This window comes from Phalangium opilio, unplaced genomic scaffold (genome assembly GCF_054372755.1).
Source record: "Phalangium opilio isolate 3A_F unplaced genomic scaffold, DU_Popi_V2 ptg000015l_1, whole genome shotgun sequence".
NCBI classification, from domain to species: Eukaryota; Metazoa; Arthropoda; class Arachnida; order Opiliones; family Phalangiidae; genus Phalangium; species Phalangium opilio.
In genome coordinates this window covers 2,208,611-2,230,522 of record NW_028324150.1, presented here as the reverse complement: position 1 = coordinate 2,230,522, position 21,912 = coordinate 2,208,611, and the positions used below count along the sequence as shown (strand labels likewise).

At 38.3% G+C, this 21,912-nt stretch overlaps 2 protein-coding genes across 2 annotated transcripts; both read left to right on the top strand.

Moving 5' to 3' along the window:
• The first annotated feature begins 6,391 nt into the window (after positions 1-6,391).
• Positions 6,392-8,676, top strand: LOC149704918 (uncharacterized). Its single transcript, XM_089865738.1, has 2 exons — positions 6,392-7,352; positions 7,415-8,676. The coding sequence occupies exons 1-2, from the start codon at positions 6,392-6,394 to the stop codon at positions 8,674-8,676; spliced, it is 2,223 nt and encodes a 740-aa protein (XP_089721864.1).
• Positions 8,677-8,718: 42 nt separating this feature from the next.
• Positions 8,719-9,183, top strand: LOC149704917 (uncharacterized). The gene has a single exon (XM_089865737.1). The coding sequence runs from the start codon at positions 8,719-8,721 to the stop codon at positions 9,181-9,183; it is 465 nt and encodes a 154-aa protein (XP_089721863.1).
• Positions 9,184-21,912: the final 12,729 nt, after the last annotated feature.

The following is a 21,912-nucleotide window of genomic DNA, read 5'->3' as shown; positions in this document are numbered from 1 at the left end:
ATCCAATGAATTTCATCGAATTTTGAGATTTTTCCCGTGATTCCGTCGGATTTTGCTATTTTTCCCATGATTTCGACGAATTTTGCGATATTTCCCGTGATTCCGTCGGATTTTGCTATTTTACCCGTGATTTCGACGAATTTTGCGATATTTCCCCTGATTTCGTTGGATTTTGAGGTTTTTCACGTGATTTACTCGGATTTTAAGATTTTCCCCTTGATTCCGTCGGATTTTGTGATTTCTTTGGATTTTGGATTTCGTGAATTTTCAATTTTGTAATGGATTTCACGATTTCTTTACTGATTTTGTGATTTCGCTTCTGATTTCGTGACTTTTATGTTTATTTCGTGATTTCTTTGTTGATTTTGTGTTTTTTTCCTGATTTTATGATTTCTTTAATGTTTTGTGATTTCGTTGCTGATTTCGGATTTTTTATTTGATTTCGAAATCAGCATTGATTTCGGATTTCTTAAGTTTGATTTCACGGGTAGCGTACGGGAGTTCATGAATGACCGACCCCTCGGGGTACAGACTTACATTTGACGCCTCAACAGCGACTTGTGAAGTTGCGAGGCAAGCTTTTCCTGCCCTACTCGGGTATTTTCACTTTAACGACGAGTTATGTCACTTGAAAGAAAGTGAAACTTAACCTCCCTAGCCTACGAAAAAGATCTGACTACAAATTTAGATTTAGAATTGTTTACTAACAATTTATTTATTATTAAACTTTTTAAAAAAAGTTTGATTTTCAAGTGTTAAATGAGTGTCAATAATGAAATACCTGCGGAAATATTGTCTGACATTTTGATATTTATGTTATTCTATAAAAAAAATTCCATTTGCCATGCCCCCTCACAGAAAGATACTGCCCCCTCTGCGTAACATTTCTGGCTACGGGCCTGCCTAGGTATTTTAATTAAAATAACTGTCCACGGTGCCAATCACTGTAAACGTACAAGGGCAGTGCACGCAATGTCATGGATAATTGCAATCGTAAAGTGGACTGTAAAAGATACGGCTTTGATAGGTAAAATCGTGGCAGGTTTGTTTTGAAGTTGACTATAAAGCTCGGGTTCTAAAACGAATTGTGAGCCGTATCATATAAGAATTAGTAGAAGTGTAGAACCATTTTTAACCTCGTCCTAGAAGTGAAAAATTTCGCATTTCAGGCAAATATTATTTTATAATAGATTAATACAAATAAAGACTGAAGGAACAGATATTATATAAAAAAGGACTTGGTTTGCCCAAGCCTAAAAAACAAAACGATAAGAGTTTTTTCCAGTTGACTGAAGCGCGGATATTTTATTTTTCTATATAATTTTAAAGACAATCTGTATTTTACTACTCTTTAATTCAATCTCCTGATTTTACTGGTAATGGATTTATTTCCTATAAATTAATTGAAATAAAATATTACTTATCTCAGATTTTTCATGATAAAAGTTTTACGAAAATGGAATTGTTGTTGAAAAATCTGAGATAAGATATTTTATTTCAATTAATTTATAGGAAATAAATCCATTACCAGTAAAATCAGGAGATTGAATTAAAGAGTAGTAAAATACAGATTGTCTTTAAAATTATATAGAAAAATAAAATATCCGCGCTTCAGTCAACTGGAAAAAACTCTTATCGTTTTGTTTTTTAGGCTTGGGCAAACCAAGTCCTTTTTTATATAATTTCGTTTTGCACTGTGGATATAAGGGTATAGGATAGTTCTAGAAAGTTCTGTGTCAACATTTATGGGCTAGTTCCTCTTCTATTGTACGAAAGAATTTCTTTTGAGTTTACTTTAAAGGGATAGGTTTAAGTTTAAAGAGCTAGTAATATCTTTATAATGTTAATTTAGGGTATTTCGTTATTAATTTAATGATTAATTGTAAATTTAATTTTTGAGTAAGATGGTTATAAAAATTATTGCCTATAGACTGAAATCTTTGACGTGCAAGCAAATTGAATTTATGAAGCTCTCGATATGATGCTGGGCCAAGACCTTTACAAAAAGTCCGACAGCACTAGATTTATTAACACTAACTTGAAAGAAAACCGATCGAGAGTTTTGAAACGTTACAAGGAACTCGCTCGTTTGAGGGAAACTGACCCCGAAAACAAGGACACTTGTCAAAAAGGGTTCGTCGACGACAAGTATCCGAATCGTCCCGACAGCTTGGAAAATCTTAGTTTGCGGGAATTTGGTCCGTTTTACGATTATACGAAGCACTCTGATGGTGTCGAGACAAATGCGAATGTAATCGAGTTGAAAAACAATCTGGGTTTCATGAGAAAGAGAATTAAGCCCTACATAGTGGAGCACTACATTCACGACCCGATAGAGGAGAAAGAAAAGTATTGTCACGTTCTACTGATCCACTTCAAACCGTGGCGTGACGAAAATGAGCTATTAGGCGAGTTTGAAACCTACGCGGATGCTTTCGAAAACTCGCTTTCGGTGTTAAAAGACATGAGAGATTATCACGAGAAACTCTCGGTTTCGAAAGAAGTTGAAAAGAAACGGACGGCTTCTAAAAAGGCGAAAGAGCCAGAAACCATAATTTCGGAGGCAGAAAGTGAGGACGATGAAAATGCGCTGCAAGGGAAAGAAATTGTTATCGAAACCGAACACGCGATGGCTGATGTGGAAAATGCCATGGAAATGAATTTCGAGACTGATGTTGACAATGTGGCGTCACTAAACTCGGATCAAAAGAGAATTTATGATCAGATCATGAATCACTTCTCCCAAGAGGGAGAAAAATCTAGAAACAAGTGCCTTTTTGTGTCGGGACCTGGTGGAACTGGCAAATCGTTTCTTATCGACACTCTCGCCAGCGTTGTAAGGCGACGCTTTCAAAATCCTGCTAGCGTGGCCATTGCCGCGCCAACGGGTTTGGCAGCGTTGAATGTTAATGGCGTAACGTTACACAGATTACCAACGTTGCCGGTAGATCATGGGCGTATCGCCGAATACCATTCCCTGAGTTCTTAGAATATAAGCATTATGAAAGAAACTTTGGGTAATTTAAAACTGTTAATTATTGATGAAATTTCTATGGTCTCATCGGTTTTACGTTCACTTGAGGCTGAACGAATTTTGGGAAATGAACCAACCATTTGGTGGAGTTGTATTTATTCTTGTTTTGGGAGACTTTTTCCAATTGCCACCGGTTCAAGGAAATCCCGCGTTTATCAAAATCACTTCCGAAGAAGCCAGACTTAGATTCAATTGCATCGGAGGAAGTGATCTTTGGAAGTTTTTTAAATACGATGAACTAACGCAAAATGTTAGACAAGCCAACGACCAAAGTTACAGCGACATTTTAAGCAGAGTTAGAATTGGAAATATTTCCGAAGCTGATGTTGCAACTTTAAAAAGTAGATTGGTTGCTGGAGGAAATAACATCGAGGTGGCTATGGTAAACGTTTTACTAGGACGCGATCACCACTTTTTCAACCCACCCCGTTCAACCGTTCTGGGAGTTCACATCACAGCTACCTACTATTTCTACTCTTCAAAACTACTCCGTACCCCATTCTCCTTGGCCCCGGTGAAGGAGAATTTCAAGTAACGAGTGACGCAAATTCAATTATAAGTAATAATTATTGGATGAAAGATTACATGCTTACAAATTCTCTTTAATAGCGTTACTAATGAAGATCCCAACAAATAAATTTACTGGTGAAGAACTCTACCAGCAAGTGCTGAACAAGCAAAAAAAGAGATACGGCAGCGAGAAACGGCGCGAGGCAAAAAGGAGACTCAAGCAAGCACCCACTGCGCCTGCGACCGGATCGCCAGCACCCATTTTGCCCGCCACCGGATCGCCAACATCTTCTGCGCCTGCCACCGGATCGCCAACACCCATTTTGCTGCCACCGCATCGCCAACAACTTCTTAGCCTGCCACCGGATCGCAGACACCCATTTCGCCTGCCACAGCATCGCCAACATCTTCTTAGCCTGCCACCGGATCGCCAACATCTTCTTCGCCTGCCACCGGATCGACAGCCCCCATTACGCCTGCCACCGCCTTCTTAGCCTGCCACAGCATCGCCAGCCACAGCATCGCCAGTACCCATTTTGCCTGCCACCGGACCGCCAATACCTATTTTGCCTGCCACCGGATCGCCAGCACCCATTTCGCCTGCCACCGCATCGCCAACATCTTCTTCGCCTGCCACCGGATCGACAGCCCCCATTTTGCTCGCCACAGGATCGCCAGTACCCATTTCGCCTGCCACTGGATAGCCAGCACCCATTTCGCCTGCCACCGGATCGCCAACTTCCATTTTGCCTGCCACCGGATCGCCAGGCACCCATTTTGCCTGCCAACGGATCGCCAACATCTTCTTCGCCTGCCATCGGATCGCCAGCCCCCATTTTGCCTGCCACCGCATCGCCAGCACCCACTCCGCCTGCCACCGCATCGCCAGCACCCATTTCGCCTGCCACCGCATCGCCAACAACTTCTACGCCTGCCACCGCATTTGCCAACATCTTCTCCTGCCACCGCATCGCCAACATCTTCTTCATCCGCCACTGCATCGCCAGCACCCATTTCGCCTACCACAGAATCGCCAACATCCATTTTGCCTACCACTGCATCGCTTATATCTTCGCCTGCCACCAGATCGCCAGCACCCATTCCACCTGCCACCGCATCGCCAGCACCCATTTCGCCTGCCACCGCATCGCCAGCACCCACTCCGCCTGCCACCGTATCGCCAGCACCCATTTCGCCCGCCACCGCATCGCCAGCACCCATTTCGCCTGCCACCACATCGCCAGCACCCATTTCGCCTGCCACCGCATCGCCAACATCTTCTCCGCCTGCCACCGCATCGCCAACATCTTCTCCGCCTGCCACCGCAACGCCAACATCTTCTCCGCCTGCCACCGCATCGCCAACATCTTCTCCTGCCACCGCATCGCCAACATCTTCTTCGCCCGCCACCGCATCGCCAGCACCCATTTTGCCTGCCAACGGATCGCCAACATCTTCTTCGCCTGCCATCGGATCGCCAGCCCCCATTTTGCCTGCCACCGCATCGCCAGCACCCACTCCGCCTGCCACCGCATCGCCAGCACCCATTTCGCCTGCCACCGCATCGCCAACAACTTCTACGCCTGCCACCGCATTTGCCAACATCTTCTCCTGCCACCGCATCGCCAACATCTTCTTCATCCGCCACTGCATCGCCAGCACCCATTTCGCCTACCACAGAATCGCCAACATCCATTTTGCCTACCACTGCATCGCTTATATCTTCGCCTGCCACCAGATCGCCAGCACCCATTTCGCCTGCCACCGCATCGCCAGCACCCATTTCGCCTGCCACCGCATCGCCAGCACCCACTCCGCCTGCCACCGTATCGCCAGCACCCATTTCGCCTGCCACCGCATCGCCAGCACCCATTTCGCCTGCCACCACATCGCCAGCACCCATTTCGCCTGCCACCGCATCGCCAACATCTTCTCCGCCTGCCACCGCATCGCCAACATCTTCTCCGCCTGCCACCGCAACGCCAACATCTTCTCCGCCTGCCACCGCATCGCCAACATCTTCTCCTGCCACCGCATCGCCAACATCTTCTTCGCCCGCCACCGCATCGCCAGCACCCATTTTGCCTGCCAACGGATCGCCAACATCTTCTTCGCCTGCCATCGGATCGCCAGCCCCCATTTTGCCTGCCACCAGATCGCCAGCCCCCATTTTGCCTGCCACCAGGTCGCCAGCACCCACTCCGCCTGCCACCGCATCGCCAGCACCCACTCCGCCTGCCACCGCATCGCCAGCACCCACTCCGCCTGCCACCGCATCGCCAGCACCCATTTCGCCTGCCACCGCATCGCCAGCACCCATTGTTCAGTCGAACAACATCACTTATTCGTTGTAATGCAGAGTCAGCTACATTATTATGATATACTCCATGTTTTTCATTATTCAAAAAGTACCTGTAGTTAATTCTATACCAAGCCTTATACCTATCCTATCGGGGGATATTTTGTAAAAATGGGGGTAAATGTCAATCGGGGGCTTCTTACACACAATAGAGGACTGGTTTTTCGAGCAAAACATCTTTGAAAGAGAATTTTTAGTATAACGTTCGGCACCTTACTGGAAAGATCACAATTTTTGTTTTTTGATTTTAAATAAAGTTAGTTTGTTACTTTGGTCATTTCTTTCTACATATAATTCACGAACATTTAATGGTCCGTCGAGCCGGATATTCAAAGCGGTTTATAAGAACAATTAGTCGGTCAAGACATTTTGTTTGTTGTCATCAAACCCGAACTGGATAAATAATCGTGATCAAATTGTGTGTATGGCAACGTAGTGACTCTAGTTCAACAACATTTCAACTTGAGTGCATTCCTTAACATTTAACTATGGATCAACTGTTAAACAAAAGGAAAATCATTAAAGGACAAATCACCAGAACTGAGACTATAGTAGCAAATCATGCTACCACACCTTTAAGTGATGCAGCTTTACAAATCTACAACAACAAGGTGGAACATTACACCAAGGAGCTGGACACACTTCAAAATAGTATCATCTCAATATGTCCTCCCGAAGATTTTGATGCTCATGCAGAAGAATACCATTATCAAAGCACAAGGTTAGAAGACTTAATGATCTTTTTCACTGACGTTAATACTCTAAGAGCAGCAGCTCTTAGTACACAACCAACTAGCTCAGGGAGTGTAGCAGGGTCAACTCTTGGGGACATCAAATTACCCAAGTTAGAAATACCAACTTTTAGTGGAGCATATACAGAATGGATCCCATTTCATGACTTATACGTGACAACAGAACACGCTAATGCAAAACTATCTGATGTGCAAAAGTTTCATTACCTCAAACAAGCGGTACGGAATGAGGCAGCACAATTAATACAGTCCATCCCAGCTACCGAGGCCAACTACAAGGAAGCGTGGGACATACTGTTGAATAGATTCAATAATGAAAAGGAAATAATCGATGCACATCTCAAGCGTCTCTTTACACAACCCAATATTACATCTGAATCTGCCACAATGATTCGTCGTCTCATCGACACAACAGTAGAATGCGTAAGATCTTTGAAGGTTTTAAAACAACCAGTAGACTACTGGGACGCAATACTAGTGTATACAGTCAAAGGGAAGTTAGATAATGAGTCTCGCAGACAATGGGAGCTCTCTCAAACGGGTAGTTCATTACCCACATTCGATCAATTAAAGCTGTTTCTTGAAACACGAGCAAGAGCGTTATCGGCAGCTCAACCAACAGGTACACAAGCCAAACAGAAGCACATTCAAGAAACATTCAAGAAATCAGCAGTTGCTCATTATGGAACAGCTCGAGGCAAATGCAGCATTTTTCAAATGGAGGACACGCCATTTACAAATGTAATGTCTTTTTGAAAGCATCAAATGAAGATCGTTGGAACTTAGTCAAGAAGAATGCCTTATGTAGTACTTGCTTGCGATCAGATCACCAAACGCGTGATTGCAAGGGTGGAAATTGTCGAAAATGTTCTTCAAAACATAACACTCTTCTACATCCAACTGAAACAAGAGAAACATTAGAAGAAAAGGATCAGTCAACCAATACTATCGTTTCTCATATTTCACAATCAGGTGGCAAAGCAAATGTCCTCTTAGCCACTGCAGTCATTCACGTTAAAGATGCAGCTGGAAGATATCAAAAGGCAAGAGCTCTTTTGGATCAAGCTTCTCAAACAAGTTTTATCAGTGAATCCTGCGTACAGAAATTGCAACTGAAGAGATTAAGGATATCCATATCAATAGGAAGCATTGGAGACAAAGAAATTGACTATTGTCACAACAGCGTCAGTCTACACATAAGGACAAGCTCAACTAGCAACGAGGACTTAATAGTCGAAGCACTTCTTCTCAAGAGAGTCACAGGACTGATGCCCCTAAAACCATGTGATCCTAGCAAGTGGTCACATATCAAAGGATTGCAATTAGCTGATCCAGCATTTCACATACCAAGTGAAGTTGACATCTTACTTGGAGCTGACATTTACATTGACATAATGGAAAATGGAATAGTAAAAGGACCACCTAACACACCAGGAGCATTTAACACTATTTTCGGATGGGTCATATCAGGGCAATCAACCTCGTTTGACAATCAAGCCCACAAACAAGTCCATCACTGCTCACTCAACAATCAAGTTGAAAATTTCTGCACCTTAGAAGAACTTTCAAATAGAAAACCACTTTCCGCAACAGAAGCCGAGTGTGAGAAAATCTTCACTGATACCCATTCAAGAGACAAATCTGGAAGATACGTGGTGCGACTACCATTCAAAACAAACCCAAACGTATTGGGTGATTCAAGAAAAACAGCAATTCGAAGATTCAAATGTGTGGAAAGACAATTAGAAAAAGATCCCGCCAAAAGCGAAAAATATCAACAGTTCATGACTGAATATCTTGCTCTCGGACATATGGAACTGGTGAATGAGGAATCAGAGAGGACAACATCTGGTCCTACTTTCTACCTACCACATCATGCAGTCATGAGCGCATCAAGTACAACTACAAGTCTACGAACTGTTTTTGATGGCTCAGCCAAATCATCAACAGGAGTCTCACTCAATGACATTCTTCTTGTTGGACCCAAGCTGCAGGAAGATCTGATTAATCTTCTCATTTGATTTCGTTTGCATTCCATTGCAATAGTCGCAGATCTTGCAAAAATGTACAGACAAATTTTAGTACATCCAGATGATACTGACTTTCAAAGAATAGTCTGGAGATCAAACATGAATGATGCCATTCAGACATACAGATTACTCACAGTAACATATGGAACATCTGCAGCTCCTTATTTGGCAGTAAAAGTATTGAAACAATTGGCTCATGACGAGAAAGAAGAGTTTTCTTTGGCGTCACCAGTTCTTGCAAATGACTTTTATGTGGATAATCTAATGTCAGGAGGAGAAACATTGTCTGCAATCTTAGACCTGCAAGCAGAATTGCTGAAGTTAACCAAAAAAGGAGGATTCGAACTCAGAAAATGGGCGTCAAACAATCCCGCATTAATGGAATCGTTACCTCCAGAATTCAGAGAATTACAAGGTCCAATGAAGATAGACAACGAAGACACGGTCCAAACTTTTGGATTATATTGGCAACCGTCAGCTGATCATTTCATATTCTAAGTTACGTTGCCAAAGACAACAAATCTTGTCACGAAGAAAACTATTTTGTCTGATACGTCAAGGATATTCGATCCTCTGGGTTTTCTAGCTCCGATCATAATCATCGCAAAAATTATTCTTCAACAACTTTGGTCGTGCAAGCTAGATTGGGATCAACCTTTATCGGCAAACAAAGAAAACGAGTGGTTATTGAACAAATGGACCTCATACAGAAAGGAATTGCCAGAAATTCAAAACATCACTATACAGCGTCACATATCTCAACCAGAGGTACAAGAAATCAGTTTACATGGGTTTTGTGATGCTTCTGAACAAGCATATGCCGCTGCTGTGTATCTTAAAACCATATTAATAAAAACTGTCATTGTAGACAAAGACGGGAAAGTGTAAAAGATAAGTGTAGAAAATGAATTGCCTGAAATAACAGATATTAAAATTTTCACTTTTGAAGACATGATCATAAAACATCGATTATTTGAAAAAATTCTTATCTTAGTTTTTTTTACCAAAATTAGTCAAAATATTTTGTCATGAAACATGAGGTTCATTTTAAAAGTAGTACGCGTGAACATTTTATTTTATATCAAAAATTTACAATTAGTTTTGAGTATTCGGTCCCTTAAGGAGAATTAAATAGTCAGAAAATGGTTGAACAAAAAACTGTGTGAAATCTTGAAAAATCGTAGTCGTTAATTTGAAAGTTTTAAAAATATCAAAATTAACGTGATGTATAGCTCCCAAAATATCTTTTGAACATTAATAACTACATCACAGTCAAACGGCCTTTGTAATTTTTTGCTTGGCAATATTTCCAATTATAAAATATAAAAATTGGAGTATTTGAACTAAAACGTAGTATCATGCCAGTATCCCTCAAAAAACTTGAAGATACCATTTTTTCTGGACTACTATATAGAGAAAAATACTTGTGTAAATAATGTAGAAAAATATTTTTAGTTTAATGAAAATTTAGTGAAAAAACTAAGATAAGAATTTTTTCAAATAATCGATGTTTTATGATCATGTCTTCAAAAGTGAAAATTTTAATATCTGTTACTTCAGGCAATTCATTTTCTACACTTATCTTTTACACTTTCCCGTCTTTGTCTACAATGACAGTTTTTATTAATATCTGTCACTTCAGTCTTAATATTAATTCAAATTGTTCAGAAACCTTAGGAGAGTAAAAGTATTAGGGCATTGTGCATATATTAGTTAACTCGTTTGAAACTAACCAACCATCTATTATAAAACTGTCATTCCTGACTGCTTGACTTGACAATGAACGTCCGGTCAAACTCAAATTGCTTTCCCGTCATTTTCACATGCAAATACAGAGGAAGCTGTACATAGTTATACCACAAAAAGATTCCGTATACCTGAGCGCCAACACATGTCATATACTTATCAAGTTCAATTACCAGTCGTCGGTAATCTGGCTTAATTACCAGTCGTCGGTAATCTAGCTTAATTACCAGTCGTCGGTAATCTAGCTTAATTACCAGTCGTTGGTAATCTAGCTTAATTACCAGCCGTCGGTAATCTAGCTTAATTACCAGCCGTCGGTAATCTAGCTTAATTACCAGCCGTCTTTAATATAGCTTAATTACCAGTCGTCGGTAATCTAGCTTAATTACCAGCCGTCTTTAATATAGCTTAATTACCAGCCGTCTTTAATATAGCTTAATTACCAGCCGTCTTTAATATAGCTTAATTACCAGCCGTCGGTAATATAGCTTAATTACCAGTCGTCGGTAATCTAGCTTAATTACCAGCCGTCGGTAATCTAGCTTAATTACCAGCCGTCGGTAATCTAGCTTAATTACCAGCCGTCGGTAATATAGCTTAATTACCAGCCGTCTTTAATATAGCTTAATTACCAGCCGTCGGTAATATAGCTTAATTACCAGCCGTCGGTAATATAGCTTAATAACCAGCCGTCGGTAATCTAGCTTAATAACCAGCCGTCGGTAATCTAGCTTAATTACCAGTCGTCGGTAATCTAGCTAAATTACCAGTCGTCGGTAATCTAGCTTAATTACCAGTCGTCGGTAATCTAGCTAAATTACCAGTCGTCGGTAATCTAGCTAAATTACCAGTCGTCGGTAATCTAGCTTAATTACCCGTCGTCGCTAATCTAGCTAAATTACCCGTCGTCGGTAATCTAGCTTAATTAACAGTCGTCGGTAATCTAGCTTAATTAACAGTCGTCGCCAATCTAGCTTAATTACCAGTCGTCGGTAATCTAGCTTAATTACTAGTCGTCGGTAATCTAGCTTAATTACCAGTCGTCGGTAATCTAGCTAAATTACCAGTCGTCGCTAATCTAGCTAAATTACCAGTCGTCGCTAATCTAGCTTAATTACGAGTCGTCGCTAATCTAGCTTAATTACCAGTCGTCGCTGATCTAGCTTAATTACCAGTCGTAGGTAATCTAGCTTAATTACCTGTCGTCGGTAATCTAGCTTAATTTCCAGTCGTCGGTAATCTAGCTTAATTTCCAGTCGTAGGTATTCTAGCTTAATTACCAGTCGTAGGTAATCTTGTTAAATCACCTTTGTTGTTACTGTCTCTAAGGCAGTTGGTAACTTAATATATATGTGTGGGGTCCTTTTCCAACTTAACTTGTTAGCTAACACAAGCTTAGGTTCTCTTGTTTTTTACCACTACGAAAAATTGGACCAAATAGCCTTAACCGTGCTAACATCATAAACTGACTCTTATCCATGCTTAAATATCGCAGATTGGAATGGTTTTGAAAATGTGAAATTAAACACACTTTAACTTAAATCTAATTAATGAAAATTGGAAAGCACAAAATCTAAATACCAGGCTTTCGTTCAAAACCGTTTTCAAGTCTAACAACCGAATAGTTATTGCATTACGGCTGCCACAAAATGGTTATTTGTAAAATATTTTCCCATGTTATTTCTATGGGAAAATTTTATGTTTTTCATCAAAATATCGTAAAAGTTTTATGGAAATGAAAACCACCCTTAGCAACTTTATTTTTTATAAAATAAACTATTAAATGAATCTTTTTGAAATTTTAACCACATATTGAGGGTCCGAATTGTAGTTCTGTGGAATTTTTTCAAAACAGTTAATACAAAACAAAAAAAGTTATATCCAATCAAAAAACCATCCTTATACATTAAAGTCAGTCAATGATTGACCACCGTGTCTCATCTCTTGGCCTGCAAAAACATCTTCCAATGGATGATTCGCCGAAATCAGATTATGATGAGAAACTACTAAGATCGTCTCACTGTCTTTAAAATAAGACAATAATTTATCCGAAAGATAAGAAATCAATTCGGACTTCGTTTCAGAATGGAGAAGAAATTTTTTCACGTTATGAAATTTGGTTGCGTCGTTTACGTGGTAGTGGACGGCTGTATTTTTCCCAATTCTCTTAGAACGTGTTTCATCTTTCAAAGAAGCCACAACGTATTGATCAAACAGTACCCTTATTTCGTCGTACATAAAACCCATGCGCTCAACTTTTTCTAAGTAGTGCACGTGGACGGTATGAATAGAAAGAATTTACTCGAGATTTTAAGTGATTTTACTCGGGGGTATTATTAAGCATTTTTGGTGTTTTTGAACTATTTTTTCATTCTTTGGATTATTAAACATTTAATAAGATAGTTATTCACTTAATTTCAGTTTAGTTAAAGTATAATGTATCATATTAGTTGTTTGATTAGCTGAAATATAATTGTAAGATAGGCGTGGAAAGTTGTTCGTATTGTGTGCAAAATAAAAAATGTTGAAAAATATTCCAAACTTAAACACTGAGCTCTTGAGTTCACAAAGTTCCAGCAACAAAAAAGTGAATTTTTGTTTAATTGAAAGCGTTAAAACTAATTAATTTCAGCTGATGAAATTTTGAAAACAAGTCTAAATCGATAGCTTATCATGTTTTTAACATATTTCACTTATAAAATCAAACTTGGCTAATTCCGCCAAGTAACACCGAAACATTAACAACTATACCCTGACTATATGTTATTATCACGCTAATTAAATGTTTTTTTGATTTAAAATCCGATTCGTAATAATAATAAGCCAGCCTAAAAATAACCTAGCATAAGCCTATCTTTCAGGATCAACAATAGCATAAGCCTAGCACAAACCTATCTCTACAGGAACCAGCCACGTGACGTCTTCAAGAAAACCACCACAAGTGGCGCAATAATTCAAATTTCCCGCCAACAACATCAAGTGACGTCATCAATTCCCCCACTCCCCCGCCAACACCATCACGTGACGTCATCATTTCCCAATCTCCAACCATGTCCCCCCCAACGCCTTTGAAGTCCCTATAACACCAAATCATTGTACCCCTCCCCCTTTTAGGGGGGAAGGAAGGGGGGTAAAATTTTTGGTGTTATAGGGACATCCTTACTCTCTAATCTTGAGTGTTTAAAGGACGACCCTTAAAATTCACACGCGAAACTGAACGACAATGCAAATTTAATAAAGGGGTCATCCGTAAAACACTCCTATCTTAACCTCAAAACGGTGGCCCGGACAGTAAAATGTCATAGAACATTTTAGACTCAAAGTCGCCCATAGAACATAACCCTTCATTTGTGCCAGCCATTTCGGAACCACCCTGTATATTTTTATGAACACCTCGTGCTATGATTTCACGTTTCGTTCCGAGCTATTGGAAAAATATTCTATACTCGAAGAATCAGCCATCTGTTGATGGAACAGAAAGCGAAAAACAAAAATCATGTATTTTTAGAGTCGGATTTGCCATCAATTCGATATGATGCGACCGGGCTCTTCGCAGTCTAAAATGCTCGGGGCCCATTCCTCTCCACAATATACCTAGAGAAGTACTCACAACCTATGTTAGCGGTGCTGGGTGCGGCATCGCGCCACCACTCTAAACAATGCAATGATAACTTACATGGTTATAAATACTAGGCAGTATTTATTCATTTTCTTCCTGAAAACGAGGGTAAGAGATACTGTGACTAATATGTACACCACCAATAAGACAAAAAACTAAAAATCTTGTTCATATCAAAATTTATTTACGTGTTTTGCAGTCTAGTGGTTTTTGACTGTAATTTAACTGAAGGTTTTTAATTTTTAACACATTCTTTATTTGAATTCAGTTGGGAATGGGCGGTGAGAAACACTAGATTATAATAGACAGTAATGCCGTGAAATAAAATAAATTTTAAGAAGTAATTAATTGCCATTAAAGTTTGTTCTACACATTATAATAGGCATTGTTAAAGGGCTAGAATATTCCCAGTATGGGTAATAAAACTGAAACTATACTGAGACCACATTACCTGACAGTCATCTGGTGGAAAAGATCCGTAGCCCAGGGCACGCTCCATGGAGCCCCAGGCTTATAATAGATCATTCCATTAATTAGAGAAGAGAAGCAAACACTAAAGAGGCGGAATCGCCGCCCTCCTTGCACCAAGGAGTACCGCTAGAGGCAGCACGAATTAGCTAGCTTCCCGCGTGCAGTGAAGTAAGGCTCCGCCTGGCGGTGCCTCTTTTAAATAACCCTAGAGGACAGCCTAGCCCCTGCAAGTTGGTTTCTCCGTAAGTAATTAAAGGAATGCTCTTTAACAATCCGAAGTTAATTTATTTGAGTATCTTGATATCTTGAAGCAAATTCCTATAGTCCAAGGCTTCAAAAAATATAGTTAATATAAATACTAGTCCAAACTGAACATATCACTTCGAAAATTTTCAGACTACAGGAGTGCTTTTTAAAGGTTTCCACGTTATTTTGCACTTGGAAATAAATATTAAATTGATACAGTTTGGTAGTTATCTATTCATAATTAAACATTTTTGGTTGCGAAAATGAGAAAAACATAAATGAACATTTTAAGAGTCACAAAGCAAATATAACATTTACAATGAGCTCATATGTATTTCAGGCACGTATCTTTCAAGTTGACAAAACGTGTATATTTACTTCGATACCATGACACCAGACAAACTAGAACGGTGAATTTAATGAACCAAATACCAAGCAGAGTAGAAATTCACTTCTATCGTGGCACATCTAGATGTACAACACTGAGAATGTAAAGAGCAGAATCCTTTTTTGGTTGGAAAAGGTAAGTTATCATTTTCAAAAGTACCGACTTCCAAAAAAACATTAGTTACAGCAGAGAAGCAAACACCACCTCGCACCAAGAAGCATCACTAGAAGCAGCCCTAATCCGCTAGCCCCCTCTAAAGTATAGTGAACTCTGGCTCCGTCTGGCGTTCCCTCTTGGCGCGGTGGTGTCTTGTTTTATCTGCATGTATTTAATGGAATGGTCCATATAAAAATGTAATTACGTACCTGTAATTAAAAAAATGTCGAAACTATAACAGTAAGAAGGCGATAGATTATAAAAGAAGTTTAATTATTAAAACATTAAAGTGAAACTCGAATAAATTATTCAATCTAAAAATCATCTTAGTGTGATTATGAAATACTGTATAAATAGGATACGTAAAAACATGCAGCACACCAAACAAAAATATTGGCTACCATTTGTTATTGTCGAATTATTTCGGCAAAAGACGTTATCATGATTTTTAATTGCTTTAAAGAAGAGTGTGTTACAATTAATTTTAAATAATTTTACAATCGTATAACCATTAGTTGACTTGGTTCAACGTTAAATATTGATGGGTTTTCATTGTTAATGTTGGGGCCAACTAAGGCACTGAAATACTACCAGGGAGCACAAATATTTGTGCTCACTTATACTGCAGAGTAGTACAGAGTGGCAAAGCTATTTGAGTGTCTATAATCATGAATCTATCCATCCTTTATCGTTCACGAAATAGTAAGCCTTGGCTCTAAAGAACCAGAAGTGACTGCTTCTTGTTTGGGCTCGGGGAAATAAATTTCAATACGTGACTGATGTCACCATTGATTGAGTCTCACCCAAATCTTACATAGAGATTAGACGGCTATTGACAATATGAATTCATATTACGTGGTGAAATTTCTTTCACCAAGCATGAAGAAGAAGCACGCAGGTTGGCTTATACGATTTCGCGAACGATAGATCCATGATTATAGACGCTATTGGTCGTACTCAAATAGCTAAGCCAGTCTCCAGTGTTATTTGAGTGCCATAGTTCACCCCAATATTAACAATGAAAATCCGCCAATATTTTAGGGTTGAAGCAAGTTAACCAATGGTTGTATTATTGTTAAATTATTTTGGGTTGCCTCCAACATCTATCTTTTTAAGGTCGAGCTAAAGCCAACTTGGGAAGGGGGGAGGGGTTGTTCATATGCCTTTAGTTTCTGCTCATATCAATTAAAAAATTTCAAGACTATACAAACCGAAAGACAACATTTCAAAGATTACAACAAAATTGTGAAAAACTTTTATTTTTGAAATTACATTAAGTTAAATAACATTAAATTTAAAGTTACTAATTCCAATATTTCTTGTCTTTCCGTCGTTTAAATTGCATAAAATTTTGCATACACGCGCATTTACAGCTACGCTAGTGGTTAATCGAGACAGTTTTGGAAAATGACAATTATTTAACCTGTTAATTCACTAATTAAATTAATTTATTCGCTTAATTAGTTACATAATTGAAATTTTGCAAAAGTGTCTCGATTAACCATTAGCGTAGGTGTAAATGCGCGTGTATGCAAAATTTTATGCAATTTAAACGACGGAAAGACAAGCAATATTGAAATTAGTAACTTTAAATTTAATGTCATTTAACTTAATGTAATTTCAAAAATAAAAGTTATTCACAATTTTGTTGTAATCTTTGAAATTTTGTCTTTTGGTTTGTAAAGTCTTGAAATTTTTTATTTGAAACACTTGCTTGGAAATGAGCAGAAACTAAAGGCATATGAAAAACCCCTCCCCTTCCCAAGTTGGCTTTAGCTCGACCTTAAAGGCCTTCTCTATTCGGTGCATAGTCAACCTATTTTTATTGGGGCTCCTTTTCACATTGATAGAGCCAATAGTTAGGGACCAGGTTTTTTGTTTTTTTTTTCACCAATTTTCAATGGTTTGCTTTTTTTTGGTGAAGAAGGTTTTAAGGCTCGATAAGATAGAAGTTTAGGGTTTACATATTAAAATTTAAAATTACAACAATAGTTTTGAAAAATATTTTTCTCATCGAAAAGGTATAGATATATTATAAAGAGTTAAAGTTCGTGAAAATTATTTCTAGGACTAGGATTATTTTGTTATTATTATTTATACATTTTTTAATTTAAAGTGTTCAGTGCTCAGTTTCTTAGCTATTTGTATTGATTTTTTTTTAGTTTTTTTTGTATCTACAATCTGATTTTAATTGAAACGGGTCAAAGAAGTTGCTCATCTACCTGTCAGAAAATCAGTGAGTATAATTATGATTTGTGATCTTTATAGCAATAAATTTCGGGACGAGAATTTATCTTGGTTATTACGTCTGTTAATGACAATGATTTCTAGGGCTAGGATTATTTTGTTATTATTTTTCATATATTTTTTATAGTTTAAAGTGTTTTTTGTTCAGTTTCTTAGCACTGTGGCCGGTTATCATTATTCCGACGTATAACCTTATTCTTCAGTTTTAATTACATTTTTCAAGAGTTGTAGTTTTTAGGTGGCGACTTTTAATCACAAATTTCTAAACCATAATCAGCTCTGCACTGTTGCATTAAGTATCGTGAAAATGTTTCTAAAGTTTATTGGTAACATTTTATAAATATTGGATTTTTTTTTAAATTCTAATATACAAGCTGATTTTCATGGACATTTTGAAATAGGTCAACTCATGTACCTATCAGAAAATCAGCGTGTGTAATAAGTGATCTTTATAACAATAAATTACGGGGCGAGAATTTATCGAGGCTACTGCCTCTGTTAATCCTGTCCCCATTTAGATATAATTTAAAAATTCTTTTCATAAGTTTTTTTTCAGTGTTATTTTATTTTAGTGGATTTCACTCGTAACTTTTTATATTTGAATTTATTTATTTATTATTATTTTTTTTAGGTTTTTAATATAAATCATTTTTTACGGTTCTTAGCACATCGTTCCAATTTTAAAAAGGCGTTAATTTGTATGTTCTTGCGAGTAAAACAAGTTGGAAAAACCAAATTATTACCTCTCCGTGTCAAGAATAGGACTACTACTACAAACTTATCAACCTAGATATAGAATTATTTCTCTTTTTCGAAGTAAAAAATTTACGAATTATTAAAGCAGTATTCCAAGCATATCGAATATACAGTAAAGCAGCCGACATTTACATCCAATAAAGATATGTCTTGGACACATGGAAATAAGTAAATGAAAAAAAAACAGGAAATGAAGCGTATAGATTTTGGAGAGATATAACCTTTATGTGTTTGAAAAGGCCCAATTGTCTAGGCCTCAACTGTTAGCGCTATATTCTCATATCTACATTCACAACTGGTTTGCAGTATAAACACTATTGTCTCGTTTGACCTAAACGATATTCTTAGTTTGCCAACATGAGTGTTAAAATTAAATATCACTAAAGCTGACTTGTGGTTAGACGCAATGAAAGTCAATCCGCACCATAACAAGAATGAAAACTCCGAAGCAATTACCCGATTACGATTAACCCTTTCGGTGATCTAATTGACACCATGATACTTTCTTCTTTTATAAAATCTAAGCCTTATTATTTAAACGTGTATTTAACTTTCGGCTCATTCCCAACCGTTAATGCCAATTCATTACAGACACGCAAATCAAAACCCATAGTTTACTTCACCTCAGGTCTCAATTATATTATCTTTGGTTCACTAAGCCAATTACTGATAATACTTGATTTATAAGACAGCATCTAGGCCTTAGCTTTCTTCATGTAATCACTAAAGCGAGAATTATTCTATATACAGATGTAGTATAGCTCAAGTAATATAAAAAGCCATTTCAAATAATAATATTAAAAAATATCCGTGGCATATCAAAATGAAACAGCCTTAAAGCTACAAAGCATCGTAATTACAAAAAATATTTCCCCATATTCACTTTGTATTATGGAAAAAGGAAAATATTAAGATTTTGTAGGATTTCTTTAAAAGGCGAACTGCTAAAGCGGTGCACTAGTAATCGACGGACACACACACACAGGCACACCCCTAGCCGAGCCGACTTTGTTATTCTTTGTGTCTAAGTTGACAAACAAGATTATATTAATATTTAATTAATATTATACATTTTCTTTGATAGTTATTCAGCTTATTGAGCGTTTCATCGTTTTAAAAATAACTATTGAACATTCTTGAGGGACTAGACTAATACTAATGTTTCGCCTTACTCACATATGTAGTATATAAAGGTTTCAAATCTTAGCTATGGATCAGAACAGCGCAATTGCGTGGACTTTTGTGGAAGCCCCACCGTTGGGAGGCTAGAAGTTTCTCGTAACCCTAACCGTTCGCCGCGTATGTCTTAACCTTAACGAAGATGATGGAGATAGATGCCAGAATGTAACACATTTAATATGTATTGGATTGCTAACTAAATTTACACTCAATTGCAATTAAATTATCAATGAGTTCGTGATTACCACCTATAAGTTAAAGGGAACATTTAAAGTTAAGTAAAATGGAGCAATTATGTTCGTGCCCTTGATTTAAGTGGAAAACATATGGTGGATAATAGAAAAATTCGATTTCATTTCGTCACTTATAAAATTTCTTACGTCTAACCAAAGGGGTTGAAGATCATTTCGGTAATTACCACGGCTACTGTTCCGGACAACAGCGTGAGAATTAAGTAGAAAGGAGCACTAACGCTACCCAGGTCCAAATCAGCAGCGCTTTTCATCGGTCTCTTCCAAGTAACCTCTCCAAATAAATGATGCACCTCGAGATCCAGATAGTCCAACGCTTGCGTTTCGAATAATGGTTCCAAGCTGTAATAGAACATTCCTCAAGCTCATTTATGATTTTATTATATAATTCATACCGACATCAGTTGGGCGAGCTCGTGCACGATGGGGCTGCTTTTCATCCAAGAGGTGTTGTACATGACATGTAAGTAGTCGAAGGCAAGTTCTTGTTGCGAAAAATAAAGTCCTCCGTTGCTCAGAAAGAATTCTTTATTTTCATAATCTGATAGCAAAAATTGTCCCAAGAACCAAATAAGAAAAGTGTCTCTCGAGATAAGAGCTTTTTCTCCAGAAAGTAGAGGAATGTATCCATCGAGAGATAGATATTCCACAGGGTTGGTGAAAATATTGTCCATGTCGAGTTTGTCTAGCCACCCCTTAACAATTGGGTCTTGCGCTGCCTACATATACGCAAAAATGGTCTTTGTAGAATATCATAACTTAACACGGAAATGCTTATCTACCAATATTTTCAGACAGTCGAGAGTTCCAGATTCTTCGAACATTGTAGGTGGAATTCCCGATTTGATCAAGTCCGAGAGAGTATCGATGCAATTGTAACTTTCCGTCGTGAACTCCGTACTCAAGAAACAACCCAAGAAAAACAGAATGAAAGTCACTCCGATTAGCCACGACGAAGCGAGCAGACGACAAGTAATGTGTGGCAAAATGAAGGGAATTGCTATGGAATGTTATTGTGTTTGATTGAAACGCTATCCACTTTTCGTAAGGGGAACATAATCTGTGCATCGTTCAATTCTCCATACGGAGCGGTTTTGTGCTACAATCTCACATATTGAGGAATTCTTTTTAAATAAAAGTCATCACTTACGTTCGGCGCACAAAAGCGACGCGTTGTCCCAGACATTTTCTATGGTTTCTTGCGCAATTTTCTTGATAACTTTCTTGGTAGTCATCGACTTGTATTTGTTGGTTACGATGGAGTGAATGGCGAGCAAAAGCGACAGAAGCACCAATGTAAATCCAATAAAAATCACCACCTAATTAAGCGAATAATGTAAGTATTTAAATGAATTGGATTGTTATTCAGCCATGTGTACATTCTTGTCCATATTTAAGAAGGACAAGGACGTGGACAAGACTCTTTTCGGGGCGGCTGACACTATAATAATCCTGGCAGTTTCGAACACCGGAGACGGAGTGAAATTTTCTTGTCGGCCATTGAAAATCGACAGTGGAAAGGGAATCATGATAATATTTGATTTCTTAAACCAGAGTTAAGAAGCATCATTAAAACTTTGTTTACTTTCGGTCTGATTTCTTTCCGTTTCACTTACATTGAAAGCATCAGGCTCATCGTATATATTGTGGTAATGTCCGAAAAGTCAACTTTATGCACATCGAAAGAGACCCTATAATAAATTATCGACAGTATAGAGTATACTGATATATAAAAATAAGTCCATAAGTTAGCTAATATTCCATTATGAGACGTGGTTAACAATAGAAAGTATACAAGAGACTATTTTGTTAATTGCGCGATTAATAGTTTTTGACTGCGATTTAAAAAGTAGTTGAAATCCGACTTGATTTCTCGAATTTCTAACGTACAAACGCTTCTCGATTAATAGTTTAAATTTCCAAATTAATCGTGTCGAACAAGGCAAAGAATTTATTGACATTCTCGAACATTCGCGCACTCATTTGACCGAACGTGCGAGCGAGGACTATCGCGCAATACTATCTCGTTCGGCCCAATTTTTAATTCAAACCAGTATACTTAATGTTGTAGGATCGTTTTAGATATTCTGCTACGAATTTGTAAGTTGACCCCGCACGCTCTAAATCCCACGATTCCTGACAAGAAATAAACGTTTATTTCCATCAGA